At 34.0% G+C, this 17,986-nt stretch overlaps 2 protein-coding genes across 2 annotated transcripts; both read left to right on the top strand.

Moving 5' to 3' along the window:
* The first annotated feature begins 3,797 nt into the window (after window positions 1–3,797).
* LOC109001612 (AP2/ERF and B3 domain-containing transcription factor At1g50680-like) lies at window positions 3,798–4,955 on the top strand. Its single transcript, XM_018978964.1, has one exon. The coding sequence runs from the start codon at window positions 3,798–3,800 to the stop codon at window positions 4,953–4,955; it is 1,158 nt and encodes a 385-aa protein (XP_018834509.1).
* A 6,769-nt stretch (window positions 4,956–11,724) lies between these two features.
* Window positions 11,725–17,456, top strand: LOC109001699 (enoyl-[acyl-carrier-protein] reductase [NADH], chloroplastic-like). The gene is made up of 13 exons (XM_018979094.2): window positions 11,725–11,944; window positions 12,817–13,115; window positions 13,932–14,041; window positions 14,405–14,460; window positions 14,533–14,617; window positions 14,708–14,755; window positions 15,433–15,507; window positions 15,583–15,694; window positions 15,827–15,878; window positions 15,971–16,022; window positions 16,133–16,190; window positions 16,886–16,984; window positions 17,078–17,456. Exons 2-13 carry the CDS (start codon window positions 12,839–12,841, stop codon window positions 17,230–17,232), a joined length of 1,179 nt encoding a protein of 392 aa, XP_018834639.1. The 5' UTR covers window positions 11,725–11,944; window positions 12,817–12,838; the 3' UTR covers window positions 17,233–17,456.
* The last annotated feature ends 530 nt before the right edge of the window (window positions 17,457–17,986 follow it).

Here is a 17,986-nt window from a genome sequence, read left to right as displayed (position 1 = left end):
AGATTGAAAAAGGGGAAGTTCACCACATGATACTGCCTGGTTTGGCCACCGGGGATAGCACAACCCTACCACGGGGGTTAAACATGGTATATGATATGATATGATAAGATGAATATGTTCAGTTATGTTATGCCAAAGTGTTTTTGAATATGAAATGGATCCTCAAATATGAAACGTTGACTTGAGTATGAAATGTTTGAAAAGTCGCTCTGATTTTCTGATAACATGTTTTCTGAGATCTGCATATAAAAATAAAACGTTTTGTTTCTGCATATTGAACTTTCTGAAAAGGCTCATGTTTACATGCTAGTATATGTTCTCTGCTTACTGAGTTGTTGATAACTCACCCCTTATCTCCACAATATTTTTCAGATGATTTGAATGTTTCAGTTGAGGATCAACGATATGGAGCATGGGTGAGAAGAGTTAAGAATGATGGTTTAAGCATAGAAGGTTTATATGGGTATTGAGGATTTTCATTCAGTAAGCTTGTTGTGCTCTGATGATGTGATTTGTTGGGAGATTTATGTTTATATTAAATTTTGTATCGTCTTAGAATAGTTATTCTGGAGTAATTGATATAAATATATGAGTATTTTGTGCGATTGGGAAAGATTAGAATATGTACTATGTGGAAGGAAAATGATTTTTAAGTGACATGAGTTAACTCTCCGGACCCTCGGGTACGGGGCGTTACACTAGCCTTGGACTTGTCCAGACGTCGTGGTTCAGGGACAAGGACGGTCATTGACCTCACGTGCTAGGATTGTCAGCCAGTAGTGGTGTCAAACAATTCTGGCTTCTAGTGTCTGGCCAGCGAATATTGCCTGACTGCTTCTCTTCCCGGGCCTCCTGAGCCTACCTAGTCCAGCCTACCCATTGCCCTCAGACCTTGTGGGCTAGGCCTGTTTGGCCTGACGTGGCCCTAAGGATTACTCCCCTCACAAGAACTTGACATTTATATATGCAAATAATAATATACCTTCTAAAGATCAACGGAATAAATGATCATTCCATAAATTTTATTGCCTTTAAAACTCCCTAAGTATTTATTTATTTTAGTTGATTGAGTTGAGTTTTTCCCAATGAGAGGGAGATAATGAGATCAATATTATCTGTATGTATTGATTGTCTCTGTCTCATGACTAGATACGTTACAAATTAATTAATTCATTATGCTCGACCCAAATCTCTATAACTATATATAATGCCTTATATTGCACGTACGTATTATATATGTAAAATCATGTGATCATGTTATATCTTACAAAACTGCTAGGTACAAGCAGTTTCATGTACCAAACGTGTACCGAAGATGATGTGGAAATATTTAGTTTTTTTATTATAAACAAGAGAGAAAAAGAAAAAGATGAAAACGAAAGAAGAAGACTGGATCATCTTCGTCTCCCCTCTGCTGCCCATTTTCACCATTTCTGATTTTCGTCCCCTTCACCATTTAGCAAAAAAGTAGAGAGGTGTGGCTTTTTGTTTAGTATTACTGTCTGGTCCTGCTCCTGGTCCACAAACCACTCCCTATTCTGAATTTCACAGTCCCAACCACCTCCCCCCACACTTGTTACTCGTTCGTAGGTACACTAAAGTGGATATGGGTTGCATTGTTCTAGCTTCAAAATTGGAAGGCAGCTTAGAAAAATGACCCTCGCCCACTCACTTTCTGTGCCTGAATTTATGTCTTCTTCTTTACCTGGCAACCACAATACCCTTATTCCCAATCGCCATAGTCCCACGAAATTGGGTTTTATCAGACCCGCCTTCTATCAACATGCACCGTTTCATTTTTATTTTAAATCCAGCTTCCACGTCAACTTTCGGTGCACATTGGTGCACAAAGTCGCCTTCAACAAGAGTTTTCCTATATCTTATATAATATAATGAAAATTGAGTCTTTCATGCTTTATTTTCCGTGTGTAAATAGGATTATGCAGGTAGTACTCCTTAATTTATATTTAGACTTATTAAGCAATGAAAAACTTTAAATTAAGCAGAGGATATTGCAATTACTGGAATGATAAAATTAATGGACCGATTATTTTAACCGCAATTTTTTATTCTTCTAAATTTTTTTAAAATATTTTTAAACATTGAAAAAAAAATATACAAACTCACTAATAATTACTAATTAATCATTAAAAAAAAAATAATAGTAAAGCATCGGTTGCTTTCATCAGTCTATTCCATCTCTTGGAATAGCATTTTCCTTAAATTAACGTGGATTGATCTTCTTCTAAGATATGAGAAAAACAGCATGTCTAGATTTTGTCTCTGGATCAACTACCTGCGCTTAGCAGAGAACCTTCTGCATGCGGTTCTAGCGACGTGACGTGGTATTCATAAGATAGAAGCTAGAACGAGTAGACAGACTGGATAGCTTATCGATAATTCCGAATCCGAACCAAATCTGATATAAATGAGCAGCCCTATACAGTCGCACCGCGTACACAACTTGACAGACAGTCGGACAGTACGTACATACTCATGGTGATCATGGCTGGCCTGCAGATCAAATCTATTACTCAGTTAGGAAGTTGAAGTTATAGAGAAATTTGTGCCAACAATAACTCCATCTTTCCTGTATTAGGTGAGATTAGTTAAATTAAACCAAGAATCTTCATCAACAATATATATATATATATATATATTTATATTTGAATTATAAATTTCCTCTTCTTTTTTTTTAACAAATGTATATATTAAATAAAATATTGTAACGGCTTTATAATGTCATTTCTTCTAATTGCCAATAATTAATCATTTTTTGTGTTTGGTTTGATTAAAAAATGATACAGCTTATAGTTTTATGGTGTGTAAAGTCTTGCATATATATATATATATATATATATATATATTTAAATTGATAAACCCGAGACCTATATAAATAAGAGTAATGAAACAATCGTTTTTTTTAGTAGTGGACTTCATTTTCTTCAAAATAAGTGTGCGAAAATTGCATACTCTATGACTATATCTAATATTATTCTATTTGATATATGCTTCTAAGATAAAATCTTAGTAATTAGGTTTAGTAGGACATGATGAAACTGTCGTGATCAATAAGATTAATATGTACATGCAATAATGTTTTTTTGAGTCAATAAAATCTTTTAAGGCTCGTTGACAGTAGAGCTCGATCACCAAAAGAGATTGATGATCAGTTTTGAGTTCAGCTATATATGAGTACTTCACCATCACGCATTTTAATTTGTTAGGGGTGACATGAACCCTGCATGAGGATAAAACATTAAACATATATATATACCTGATATACGTACGTGGATTTAAAAGAAAAATGCCAGAAAGAAATTAGGGTTTACTCGTTGATCCCATGCAGTTTCTTGATGATCGACTCGATAATATAAACTATAATTAGCCTATATTAAGCAAAATCCACTTCATGATTGTTACTAACTATATATATATATATATATATTTCGCATATTTTCAATAGTAGAATATTTCCTTTTTCTCTAGAATGATTTGGTTTTTTAACTTGGCTGTTAATTGTACCTGATTTAGTTTATTTTTTAAACTTTTCCACCTTCCAAATACAAAACGTCCTACCATTTTCATGCAACAGAATACCACTATTGGCAGGTTGCTTCCTTCAATCTCCCCAAAAATACGGTAACGTGTCGAATGTTCAAATCCTTCTCTTTCCCTCTCTTTAAAATCGCACCTTCGTCATTCTCTTCTCCCAGTGTCAAAACTTTTCCTTTGCAGTACTGATCGATCTACCATTTCTTTTTTCGGTACATATTCGAAGTTTTTCTGCATTTTGAATGGAATACGATGCTTCAAGCTGCACGATTTCATGTGCCAAGATATTGAATATGCCTGCAAAAACTTCAGATTCTAACAATAGTAATGATTACTACGCGTTGCCGGCAAGCAAGCGCATGAGACACGACAACGCGGTCATTAATATTAATGCCCCCTCAACAACAGCAACGGCAAAATTTAAAGGGGTTGTGCCTCAGCAAAATGGACATTGGGGTTCGCAGATATATGCCAACCACCAGAGGATATGGCTTGGGACATTCAGATCTGAAAAGGAAGCAGCCATGGCTTATGATAGCGCAGCAATTAAGCTTCGCAGTGGGGATTCACAATATAGAAACTTTCCATGTACAGACCGGACTGCTCAAGAGCCTACATTCCAGAACCATTACAGCACAGAAGCTGTCTTAAACATGATTAGGGATGGCTCCTATCCATCAAAGTTCGCTGCTTTTCTTCGTACACAGTCTCAAAACAACGAAAATATTGGAATCTGCATTCTGAAACAAACAAGGATAGTGCATGGCGATGGACACTTTTCATGCAGCCAACTTTTTCAAAAGGAGTTGACACCAAGCGACGTAGGAAAGCTCAATAGACTTGTCATTCCGAAAAAATATGCCGTCAGATATTTTCCTTACATATGTGAAAGTTTGGAAAGCAAAAGTACTACTACTACTGGATTATCAGGTACCGCTCATGTAGATGACGTTGAGTTAATATTCTATGACAAGCAAATGAAGCAGTGGAAATTCCGGTACTGTTATTGGAGGAGTAGCCAAAGTTTCGTATTCACAAGAGGTTGGAATAAATTTGTGAAGGAAAAAAAATTGAATGCTCTTGATATTATCACATTCTACACATGTGAAAGTGGTGAAAAGGGAAAAGTGGGTGAGACATTTTGTTTTATAGACGTGATTTATAATGGGGTAGATCATCAGAGCAAGAATTGTTTGGCTGAATATCAGGGGATCGGTGATGATCAGTCGTCGGCGCAGGTTGAATTAGAGTTAAATTTGGGAAAAAATGTTGGCTACGAAGTAGATTATAAGGATGACAAAGTATCATATTCGAAGGAAGATGATCAGAAGGTACGTCTGAATATGGATGAAAAAGGTATTAGGATCTTTGGTGTACAGCTGACAGGGATCAGATCATAAGGTTCATAATTTACAGGTTTTACGTACCCATGCACAAAGCTAGCTAGCTCGTGCATGGTGCCTGCACATATGTACGGGGATGCACCAGTTAGAGCTTACTTTCTTAATTAGGCTTGTTAATATGTGAGTGAAATTATAATCTTGTACATTCTGCATGCAGAAACAATATCGATCGATCCATAAAATTGCACATATATTTTACGTTTTGAAAGTGAAGATTCCTAATAATTCGATTCATTTTATCCTGGAAAAAAAAAAATCCGATGCTTCAAGTAGGATATATATTATACACACATATAAAGTACTGAATGTAAATTAGTAAGACTACTCACGCAATTATAAGTAACTCAAGATAAACTGATTAGTCAAACTGGATCAGATCCTATTTGGATAGTGAGATGAGATAAGTTGAGATAGTTTGTTAATAATAGTGTGATTACTAATTAAAATTATATTAAATAAGATTAGGTGAAATGTTTCATCTTAACTCTATATCCAAATTACCGCAATCTGTATATTAAATGAGTTGTTTATGAATACAAATTCATCATAATCAATTATTAAATGACAGTACATTAATGCGTATAAAGCTTGATTCAACTCGTATAAGCTATCTGTTATAAATTAATTATATAAATATATTTAAAAAAAAACTCAAAACATGTTTTCAAAAAGAAGGAAAACCTTATACCATAGTACGTATTGTTTCAATCCAGCTTATAGATTTAATAATTGGTACGTCTAGTACATGTATATAAACTATATAAAGATATTTACAAAATTAGTTCATGTAAAATTATTTTGTAGATAAAATTACAAGCTGTATAGTATAAATTAGAATCTATATATATTTTGTCAAAATTAACTAGTTCGCGCGAGAACGTGCTCAGATTCGCTTGAAACATAAATGAGTTACGTTATACAATATTCGCTAACATAAAGTATAAGTACTAGATGGAAAATATCCACAAACGTCGACGTACGTTATACGCGTACGTAGTCTTGTTTTCTAATTTGCATTTTCAATTCAGTTTTGATCATTAATTAATAGATGAACGAAAAAATTCAAACCCAGATCTGATCACAATATCATTTTTTTTTAAAACAGAGATTATATATATATATATATATTTTTTTTTTTTGAAGATTTTTTAATTTTTTGTTCTGGAGTACTACTGATATTAATTATATAGATCTGCAGAGACGTCAAAGATCATATATATCGATCGTATCGTGCATGAATATAGACATCGGAATAAATTGATCACTTAATTATCATGTGGGCACACAAAGTACTAATAATCAGTTAAAAGTTGAAAAGTTAGCGAGCTAGCTGGCTGTCACCCCCACAAACCACTGAATATTTTCCATGCATGATTTTCTCTGAGAAAATGTGAGAATCCATGGATAAGTCGTACGCATTTTCGGGCCAGAAAAGAGAAGGGAAATGTAATAAGGACTGCTCCATATTACACGTACAGTGCAATTCTTGACTTATTAAAGCAAACGTACAGGAGGTGCTCCAATATTCAAGTTCGATCTCTTATCATGATGTAGACACGTTGTATCCCACTCAAGCAAGCTAGCAATATCAGTACTCTATTTTCTCACTGTTCATACTGAAACTATTGATCTCCATCCATGGTCAGTGCTCCCTTTCTCCACCATTCTTTTGCATGCGTAGGTCCTCCGTCGTAATCAGCCCCGTGCGTCCTGCATGCTACTAAGAATATCCCGAAAGCATGCAGCAGCTAGCTCAAGCAATGACAGATAATTGATAGGACCTGTGCCTAATTGGTTTTGGCCGAGTTTGCACCACCACTAATCACTGTTTTTAGAGCAGGTTTCGTAAAACTTATTTTTATGTAAAATTTGAAAAAAAGTAGCTTAAAAGTGCATCCAATAAATCATTTATTTTCAAATCTATTTTACATTTTGCTACAGTGTCAACTACATTTAACATGAACTATTCATAAATATAAAAATATTTTATTTATTTATTATCTTTTCATGGACTTTTATTTTTCACAAAAATTCTCTCCTTGTACTTTTTTTTCAACAAACTATTAAATAATATAATATAAAGAAAAAATAAATAAATTGATATATAGTATATTGTAAAAGTCAGTATGTAAAATAGAAAAATTAAATTTTAGTAATATATTTTAAAAGATAAGATATATAAATCATTGAGAGTGCTCTTAGATTTTCGATCCACGTACAAATGTTAATATTTCATCATGATCAGGAAGACTTATAATTATAACGAGCATGCAGTTACGGTGGAAGCTGTTACTAATTAAAATAAAAATAAAAAAGAAACAAACAAACCAAATTGTACGCGTGCTTTCTTTTCTTTTATGTTTGGATTGATTCAGTCATTAATTAGTTGGATTTTTTGCAGATCACCGGCCCGGACATAGTTTCAGGCCGATTGCCTGGACGACAATCCACCATTGCCATGAGTTGATCAGAAGGAAATTAAACATTTGACTCATCCATCACTCGTAGGCCGTTGGACCTTAGAACGATCCGACTGTGGACGGAAAATCCTAAAAAGAGAACACTTGGACGAATAAGGTTTCAGAAATGATGATCATGGGCATCTAAGAAGAAATCAATTAAGTTCTTATACTAATTAGTTTCATATCCATATTCTTTAATGTTTTTTTTTATTTGAAGTCATTTCATTATAATTTCTTCTATAAAAAAACATCTCATGCAATTGCACCCACTAGCGGACCAGCGGTACTAAATTAAGCCAGTACAGATAACAACAAAGAAATATTCTTCTCATGACCAGCCACCATTCCCTTCCTATACCCCACTACGTACGTGGACTTTCTTTTTTTTTACCCCCTCTATATTTGATTTTCCTATTAACAAAAATGAGAGAAGACTTGACAAAAATGAGAAAGGGGTCCGATGAGATGAGAGAGAGCTTGATGAGAGAGAAGAGTCCAATGAGATGAGAGAGAATGAAATGATGAGAGGGGTCTGATGAGATGAGAGAGGAGGTTCCGATGAGATGAGAAAGAGTGAAATGATGGGTGAAAATGATGAGAGAGAGGGGGTCTTACGAGGAGAAAATAAAAAAATTGAAAAGAATTTAAAGAGAGAGAGAGAGAGTGAGGGGTCTAATGAGATAAGAGAAAGTTCGAGGAGAGAGAAAGAGCTTGAGGAGGGAGGGGTCTGATGAGATTGAGGAGAGAGAGTGATATGATAGATTGCTTTGTAAGAAGTATGGGATACGGAGTGTCTACAGTGGCTTGATCTGTAGAATTACTCTTATATTTAATTAGATGTATCTATATATTTCATGTGAATTAATATATATATATATACACACATATATATACCTTTACTACAATATTTTTTTAAAAAAATTGAATATATATTACTCATTAATCCTCTAATTAATGGGAAAAGGTATCATGACATATTAGTCAATTGGCCGCCATAATTTATATTTTATATCGATTTAAAGGTGCTCTTATAATTATAATAACATGATCATATCATACATTTGGACCTACGTACCCAAAGTTACCACTAATTTACTTACAAATACAACGAAACTTATTATATAAGATGTCATATGCATTGAAAAATGAGAAATACAACTTACCCCTAGCTAGCTAATTTACATTACTTTTTCTTTTTCCAACTCTTCATTTCCCAAATTCATCCATAACGACAAACATGTTTTTGAGTGTGTGGGTCAATAAATTAGGTAGTACTACTGTTAGCAATCAAAGAAAATAAGAATATCGTGGCCTTCAAAAATATGAAATTTTAGTTGACTCTCAAATAGTATCCCAATCGGACACTCATCCATTTGAAGTGACAAATACAATCGGTCTCTCAAGTTCAAGATAGTTTATACTGTTCGAAATGGTACATTTTTTTGGGCTATGTTTCAGAGGTGAGAGCCCGCCACCATCCATTAATGCTTCCCCCCAACAATACAAGCTTTTGCAATACCAACCTACTTATTCTATTTAAATTTAATCTACACATTAAATTATCTATTTACTCTTTATATAATAATAAAATATTATTAATTTAATAATTTTTTTATTTAATTTATTTTTATCACATTTTATAGCTCTACCAATTAAATGTTAATAATAATTATATTATAGTTAAATTAATATTAAAAAAATCATATTTTCAAAAATCATTTAATACTAATAACAAAAAATATTTATTAAACTCATCTAAATTTCTTAATTACAAACCAAATTGTATTTTTGCTTGGAGTGAGAAACTAATATTTTAATATTTGCTTGAAGTGAGAAATTAATATTTTAATGTTTGGTAAATCAATTGCAATTCTCCATATTTGACCAACCACTGTAGCAAAAATCTAAATTATTTTAGATTTGTCCAATATAATATGAGATGTTTTTTTACATCAATTATGTAAATTTTAGCCAACCTTCTCAATAAACATGTTCTAATGCTCTCTCTCTCTCTCTCTCTCTCTCAAAGACGTTGTCTTTACTTAATTTTTTTAAGTGCATATATGTGAATTGTGCACGAGTATTGTTCATCCAGACCAAATTTTTTTTCTACCTGGAACAAATCCAAGTTGGTACCCCGTATAGAAAAATTCAAGTACACCTAATACCCAATTTTTTTACCCTCAATTTGAATGTTTTTATTTATTTTTTTTTTTTTTGTTCCTTTCTAGCAATTAAATGGACAAAAACTCAAAAGGAAAATACATATTATGTCTAATGAATCTTCCATTTTATGATTTTTTTTTACTCTCTTCTCCACGTGACTTTTTATTGCTGGTCAAAGAACATGTAGACTTTAATTTAAAAAATTAAATAAATAGATTTTGAATGTTACATCAACATTTTTTGATGAAAAATATTCATAACATGTAGGTTTTGATTTAACAAAAAAAAAAATTTGGGTTTTTAAGAACCGGTTTCAGTCCGGGTTCCAACCTAGTTTTGAAACCAGAGTTCCAATCCAGGTATACCTGGGTTCCCGGGCTGAAATCCGGATGAATAGTACTAACAAGTACTTTCACGAAAAAGGAAAAATAAAAATTATGGCATATATTACAATTTTATCTTTTACTTTTTTTTACATTATAATGTTATGATACTGTCCATCAACCATTTAATTATTTGGTTTTTTAAACTAACAAATTCAAGAGTTTGCCTATCAATTATTAACTAAGCTATTATTTTTTTAAAATAGTAAATCCAAGAGTTAATGGTTGAAGTCTCATCGACGCAACAATATATTATATAGTATTTTTCTAATAATAATCATGGTAACTTTCTTAGTCCATAATCCATATGGGTTTGGGTCATTAATGGAAGCTCCCTGTCAGTTACGAAACCTGCTCGAGCATGTATTTCGGGTCTGAATGAGGGCCCAATAGGTTGGTCCCAAATGTCCAAATAAGTGATTGGGGATGGGTTTGAATCATCAAGTGGGCTTTATTCTTTTAAAGTAATCAGCTTGGAGCCTCAAAAATCTTTTAAAGTAATCTGAATGAAAGCCCAATAGGTTGTAGTTTATTTTTCTTCCGTGTTTAATTTCCCATCATGAATAATTGTATTTAAAAATTTTATAAATCAAATTATGTTATGGATAATGTGTGGTGTAAGGCTTTCAAATAGCACTAGCTACTAATTTTCTGGAGTCCTCCAATTTTTATTTTTAATATGAGTTTTATTACATACAAATATTTTTACGTACTCTTTACATATTTACTGATTTAATTAGTTAAAGTAGTTATTTTATATAAATGACGCATGCAATCACATTAATGGAATGTACAAAGAATACGTAAAAATGACGGCACATAAATTTTTTGTTTTAATATATATTTTTGAGGGCAGTTCTGTTATTATATTATAAAATAGTACAGTTTATGATGATAATCTTTTCTTTCAACTTTCTCGGCCATGCAATATCGTTCCTTCTTAGATGATTTAAGGGGAAAAAGAGGTAATTTCTTATCTCCACTTAAAGATTTTGATTTCCGTTTTAGATTCAGGATTTCATTATGTAGACATCTATTCCTTGGGCAAATGGCAAATACTTCATTCGTCTGAGGACTTCCACTGTCATAATTCTTAAGCGAGTTAGTTCATAATGTCATCTCATTTGTTGCGGCGACAATTTGTAACGTCGCCTCAGCGCATGCTCTGTTGACTATATAATAATGTTATGTAAAATTCATGTTTTTGTAAAATTTGAAGGAAATAGTTCAATATAGCTCATTTAATAGATTATGTATTTTATAATTAATATTCAGTTTGTTATAGTACCATCTATACATCTACGGAATATTATTCACACTTGTATAAATATTTAATTCATTTATCTTTCTATTTTTTATTAATTTATTTATCTATTTTTTACTTTTTATTTTATTTGAAATGAATAAAATCTATTAAAAATAATATTTAAATAATATAAATAAAAAATAAATAAATTGATATATGGTATATTATTATATTGTAAAAATTAATATATGAAATAAAAAAAATAAATTTTGATTATATATTTTAAAAGATAAGATGAAGCTTATATTGAGAGTGTTATTAAGAAGATAGTGAAGCCACGCAAGAAGTCAAAGTGTTTGCGTAATATATGTTTCAGTAACGAATCTTCTTCTTCCGTTACAAGAAAGCTTTATTAAGGCGGCTAAATAGCTGTCTATAACGGCGCCGTAGGAGCTAATTCAGTAGTTCAACTAAACTGAACTGCCACACCCACACGACACGGACACGAGTTCACGACGACGTCAAACTCCAAACATAAACATCAAAAACAACGAAAAGAAAGAAAGCCAATAGAAAAGTTCCGATCTAATTTGGCTTTCGACATTTTCAATGCTCTCACTCTCTAGATTAGCTCCCAACCAACCCCTACTTATTGCAGCACACATACAGAACCACATCGTTCTCTTCACCGCCTTGCTCTCCACATTGCTGCGTTCTCCTCGCACAAAGGTAAAGTCTCTCCCTTTCTCTCCGTCCTTCTCTTTATGCGTCTGTATTTGTTGTTGTTGTTGAAATTGTTGGGCTTTAAGGTATCAACAATGCAAACATTTTACTTGATCCGTGTCTTAAATTTTCCACTGCTGTGTGCCAAACTGAGGGTTACGTACCTTCCTTAGCATTGTGTAACAAATTGTGATTGTTTTTTCGGGAATGATAGTGTTGAATACTTTGAAGTTAAAATAATGAAATTTTAGCGGTGGTGATTATTTTGATTATAATTCTCAAATACTGGAATTCAAATGAAACAAGCATACTATTAGGTTAGTTGTTACTAAGCAATTGCTATCATCATTGGCGATTATATCTGTTTGCTTTTACCGTGATGTCCCTGTCAGGACTACGGATTCTTTACTCTTTGATACGGAATTTGAATATGCTGTAACCATCCCAATTCAAGGTTCTGTGTTATCTTCTTATGCAATACTGATTGTTCGGTAAACGGAGCTGTCTATATTTGTATATTGGATTCAAACTACGGCAGAAGTTGGGCATGCTAGGGATATTTTATATTATTTGAGGAATTTTTTTGGGGAAGACTTCGACAGTAATACCATCAACACAAGTATTTCTCACTTTTAAGTTCATACATTGTGGGTGGGGGTATGTTACCGGTTGTTAAGATAATAGAACCTCCATATCATTTAGTGTGTAAATATTGTAAGATCTGTTTCTAGCTAAAGGTATAAACACTGGGTCATGACATACGCAACATCATCCATTTTAGTTAGAGCACATTGGAATTTTCCTTTGTGAGATCTGCTATACATTTTTCTATGTATTAACACTGATGCTCTAATTTCGTGTGGATCTCTGTTCTCCAGTGCAAGATCTCATTTGTTGGAGATGGCAACAACTGCAGCACCCAGCCTGCAAATTGCAGCAGTGAGACCCTCCATTTTTTCTTCTCGCAGACTTTTCAAGGCAGGGGCTGTAATCCTTGGTGGTAATTCCAAGGCAGCACCATGTAATAAGCTGACAAGTGCATGCCACATATCGTCTGTACAACCTTTCCAGCTCGGCTTTACATCATCCTCCAAAAGATTCGATAAGGTTGTTACTAAGGCAATGTCTGAAGCTAGTGAAAACAAGCCTATCACAGGTTTGCCAATTGATTTGAGAGGTCAGTTTTCTCTTGCTTCGTTTCCTCCTTGTTAGTCCTTATCTTTTGAGTGTATGTAACTCCTATGAGCTCCAAAGGTCTCAAGTTTGCGCTTTTCCCACTTTCCTTCTGTTTTCTTGTTATGGAGAGCTTGTAATGGTAATGATTTGTCATTAATTTCATTCGATATACCACTCTTTGCTCCTATTCTTGGACAAAATTTCTGGTGTAAGTGGAAACTGTTAGATTCAAAGAAGAATCTTCCGTCACATCTTCTTTCTAGATACCCACTTTATTGGTTGTATACGCTAGTGAAAGGAGGTCTTATTGCTATAGCCAATATGTTTGTTTTTTTTTTTTTAATGTCAGGAAACCTCTCCAAGGTAGGGCCCTTCGGACCCACCCCTGCAGAGTAAACTCCAGTCCCGTGCACCGCACCCTCGGATGTTTCCCTACACGGAATTGGTTAAATCGCTGGCTTTCCACCAAGGGTGTGGCCCCAAATGATTGTTTGGACTCATGAGGTGTTGAATCTTTGACCTTGAAGGGGAGTGATACCCCAAGACCAAGGCCTTCACCACTTGGGCCAACCCCTTGGGGTTTAACAAAAACTTAGCAATAATGCTCTCCTTGAATTGTTAGCTCAAGGTCTAGTGATCTGTGATAGTTACATATTCATGGTCAGACTTTTGTCAATGCCAAGTTGATAAATGGTCGGGCCTTTGACCATGTGCCTTGTTTGTAGTCACCACAGGTAGAAGAAGAAGAAGAAGAAGAAGAAGAATGAAAAAACCCACGATGTTAGATAAAAACTAAAACCTCAAGTACTTTTTGTAGGTAAGAGGGCATTTATTGCTGGTGTAGCTGATGACAATGGATATGGTTGGGCCATAGCAAAATCCCTTGCTGCTGCGGGTGCTGAAATTCTTGTGGGCACTTGGGTCCCTGTGAGTAAACAGCCTGATCTTCATCAATGTGTATTTCAGTTTTATTTTTTCGCAAATTAAAGTTCTCACCCACAAACTGTCAACTGTTTTTCAATTCGCACCCCATATTATCAAAAGCTTCAATTTGCACCCCGAACTACATACATTTTTCAATTTCACCTTTAGTTAAGATCTGACCGTTAGGATTGTGTCACGTGACCAATTTTAAATACATCTTAATACTCAGATGTTATCCGAGGGTGCAAATTGAAAGATAGGTGATAGTTTGTGGGCGAGAAGTGTAAATGTTTATTCTTTTTTTCAAATAAAGTTTCCAGGACAACTAAAATTGCATAATTACTGACGAGAATGCTTCTCTTCTAGGCTTTGAATATTTTTGAATCCAGCCTGCGACGTGGGAAGTTTGATGGATCACGAGTGTAAGCATCTTATTACATGAACTGGTTAATGCTTGTGAATGGCCTCTACTAACAAAAAATTGCATGATTCAGGTTGCCAGATGGCTCTTTGATGGATATTGCTAAAGTATATCCTTTAGATGCAGTTTTTGACAACCCCGAGGATGTACCTGAAGATGTAATGTAGAGATATATAGTTTCTAGAGAAATGATATGAAATGGGTCAAATGTAGCCCTGATAAATGTCTGATGATGTTACTTCTTGCAGGTGAAAGCAAACAAACGGTATGCAGGATCTAGCAATTGGACCGTTCAGGTAAAAACTCATATTATTCTACTTTTATTATTTCTGTTGATTTATTTTGGAACAGTGAGAGCCTATAACTGGAGTTTGAGAAAAGGTTTGAGGTCATATATGGACAGTCTACTTGAACTTGAAAGAAATATTGTTGTCAACATCCACATAACACATGGTGCTTTACCTAGGGATGCTTTCGAATAAACAAGCATTGATGTATGGCCTATGACATGATCAAACCAAAATCCAAGGATACAATCAGTTTCACCTTCCAGTTGTCTATTTTTTTCCCCAATATCTTCATCTTCTTTCCTTGCTTCTTAAAATGCTGGTAAAGTTGTTTGCGCAATTGGGTTTTTGGTTAAAAAAATATTGTACAGTAATTCTCTTACTTTTGAGTCGTTAATCAGTTCATTTGTTTGAAAGATTTCCCCTTTTTGTTGCATTCTCTGCTTTCCCTGAGCCTTGTAATTAAAAAAAGCATTCCATCCATAATTTGTTGTGCCTTCTGGCTGGAAAGTTATTCTGATTTGTAAATTTGCTTTATTTTAAATCTGCCATCGATGTTCAGATGCTAGAAGCCTTCGTGTTATTGCTCCACTAATACATTGACCTTAATGCTAGTATATGCAGACTGCCAAAATTAAAAAGGTGCACATTCTAATGTTGTGCTTGCTTTTTAAATTGTCTTTCAGGAAGTTGCTGAATCTGTGAAGAAGGATTTTGGCAGCATCGACATCCTTGTTCACTCACTTGCAAATGGGCCTGAGGTATAGTTGTTGTAATTGTGGACTACCTATGTGTCATTTGACTTGGATTTAAATGAGCAATGAACTCTTTAATAGGTCAGCAAACCTCTGTTGGAGACGTCCAGGAAAGGATATCTTGCAGCTATATCTGCATCAAGTTACTCCTATGTTTCTTTACTGAAGCATTTTGTTCCAATAATGAATCCAGGCACACTTCTATACTCAAATCATCCAATAGTGTTTTCGTTTCTTCTTGTTCTTGGTTGTCTTCTTTTTCAGTTGTACAACATTTACCGCATCGGGAGACATATATGGAATTGACATAAGGTTTCTGTTGCAGGTGGTTCTTCAATTTCTCTTACATATATTGCTTCCGAGAGGATTATACCTGGGTATGTATGTCATGCATTAATTGCTTCAGTGATCTTGTTTACAGAGTTGTCAATTCTGATAGGGTGATGGATTTCTGATATATGATACACAGATATGGTGGAGGCATGAGTTCTGCAAAAGCTGCTCTGGAAAGTGACACAAAAGTAAGTTTGCATTCATTTTCTATATATGCATTCTGCTCATAACTTGCTGTATTTTTAAGCTTAAAGTGATGTGTTTTTTGCTTGTAATCTAATATGTTGATTCAATTCAGGTGCTTGCTTTTGAAGCGGGCAGAAAACATAAAATCAGAGTCAACACAATATCTGCCGGTACCTTGGCTCTTCCTTTCATTCTAAATGTTTCCCATCTCATTTCTTTGTATCTATCTTGTTGCCCACGGGACCTTTTTTATTGTTATTATTGAACCCTCTCAACTCACTAGTGTTGTCAATGCTCAACATGTGCCTAAGATGTCTATCGAGAAAATCATCCAAAAGATGTAACTAGTTTCCATGTTCAGGTTGTTCATTCAATCATTGCATAGAAAATAATTGTCTTTTGAATCCTCAATATTTATTCTCACTATATGGATTGGTTGGTCATTCTAGGGACCATTCTCCCACACTCTCGACCCATCTTATATTAATCCATAATAAACAGGGTGTTTTGTTGCCCTAGCCAGAGGTGGTTTAACCGGTTCATTGTCTTCTTTGGATCACGATCTTAAGCTCCTCAAACTTTCACAAATTAGTTTCACTTGAAAAACAACTAAATTTTGTTTTTCTTTAGTTAGTAATGCTTTAGTAATTTTTCACTCAGCCAAAGTTTTATTTCATATATAAATTCATCTGATATTGGGGGTTAACTACTATTTTACATCTTGGGATCGGGATCTGGTTGATCTATTTGGATCTAGCATGACACTTAGGCTTCTTGAAGATGTTGAGTGTTGAGTACTTGTTGGTATTACCATTACCTCAAATCGCTTAGGTTAATTAATTATATTCTGGTTTTTGGACCTCAGGTCCACTCGGGAGCCGTGCTGCAAAAGCAATTGGATTTATTGACAAGATGATTGACTATTCATTTGCCAATGCACCTCTGCAAAAAGAACTATCTGCAGGTGAATTTCCGGAGTTTTCTTGCTCTTCAATTTCATGTTCTTTATTCCTCTTCTTCTGTATTATCACCATCTTACTTGAATCTAATTAAACAGAGGAAGTGGGGAACACAGCTGCCTTTCTAGCATCACCCTTGGCTTCTGCTATCACTGGTGCTGTTATATATGTTGACAACGGCCTGAACGCAATGGGTGTTGGAGTGGACAGTCCAATATTTGAGGATCTTGGTATTCCAAAAGATAAGCACTAGGATTAACCACAAACTGGGAATCTGAACAACTAGTTTAGCAGAAATGCGTTTAGTTTTAGTGCTCCTTTTTTCTTCACTTGGCTTCAACCTTAGGATGGCTCGGCCGGCGGCCCCATTTTGTTGTGAGAATTTTTCTGCCGTTCTTCATGACAGATATCTTTTCCAAATAATTCTGAATCAACATGATTTTAAGTTGAAATATATGTCAGTGATGTTTGTGCAGATTTGCATAGCCACCACATACGAGGGTCTGAATGTGCATAAAACCTGTCATTTGAGACTATAAATGATTAGTTGCAGGTTGGTTTATGTGCATTTTAAGATTGCTAAAACTGTAAGCAGTATAACAGTGATCACCGAAATTTTGTGACAGTTTGAACGAGGCAAAAATTATTTCTAACATCAAGACTTTAAATCTATGGGATGAGACATAAAATTTTCATCTAATTTTATTTTATTCCACCTCATCTTATTCGCAAATATAATTTGGATGGTCTGGCTGCCAGGATTAGATGGCAAATTCAAGTTTTACACCCTCTAATCCTAAGATCTCGTTTAGATAGTGAAAGTGTTCATCTCGTCTCATTTTATTATTATAATTTTTTTAAATTTTTACATAAAATATAATAAATAAATAAATTTTTTTAAATTTTAAAATAATAATAATATTAAAAAATAATATTTTAATAATATTTTATTTAATTTTTAATTTTTAATTTTATTTAAAATCATTTTATCTCACTTTATTATCCAA

The sequence above is a fragment of the Juglans regia genome, chromosome 14, assembly GCF_001411555.2.
Source record: "Juglans regia cultivar Chandler chromosome 14, Walnut 2.0, whole genome shotgun sequence".
Taxonomy (NCBI): domain Eukaryota; kingdom Viridiplantae; phylum Streptophyta; class Magnoliopsida; order Fagales; family Juglandaceae; genus Juglans; species Juglans regia.
Note: the sequence above shows the minus strand (reverse complement) of the source record. Positions and strands in the feature narration are given on the sequence as shown.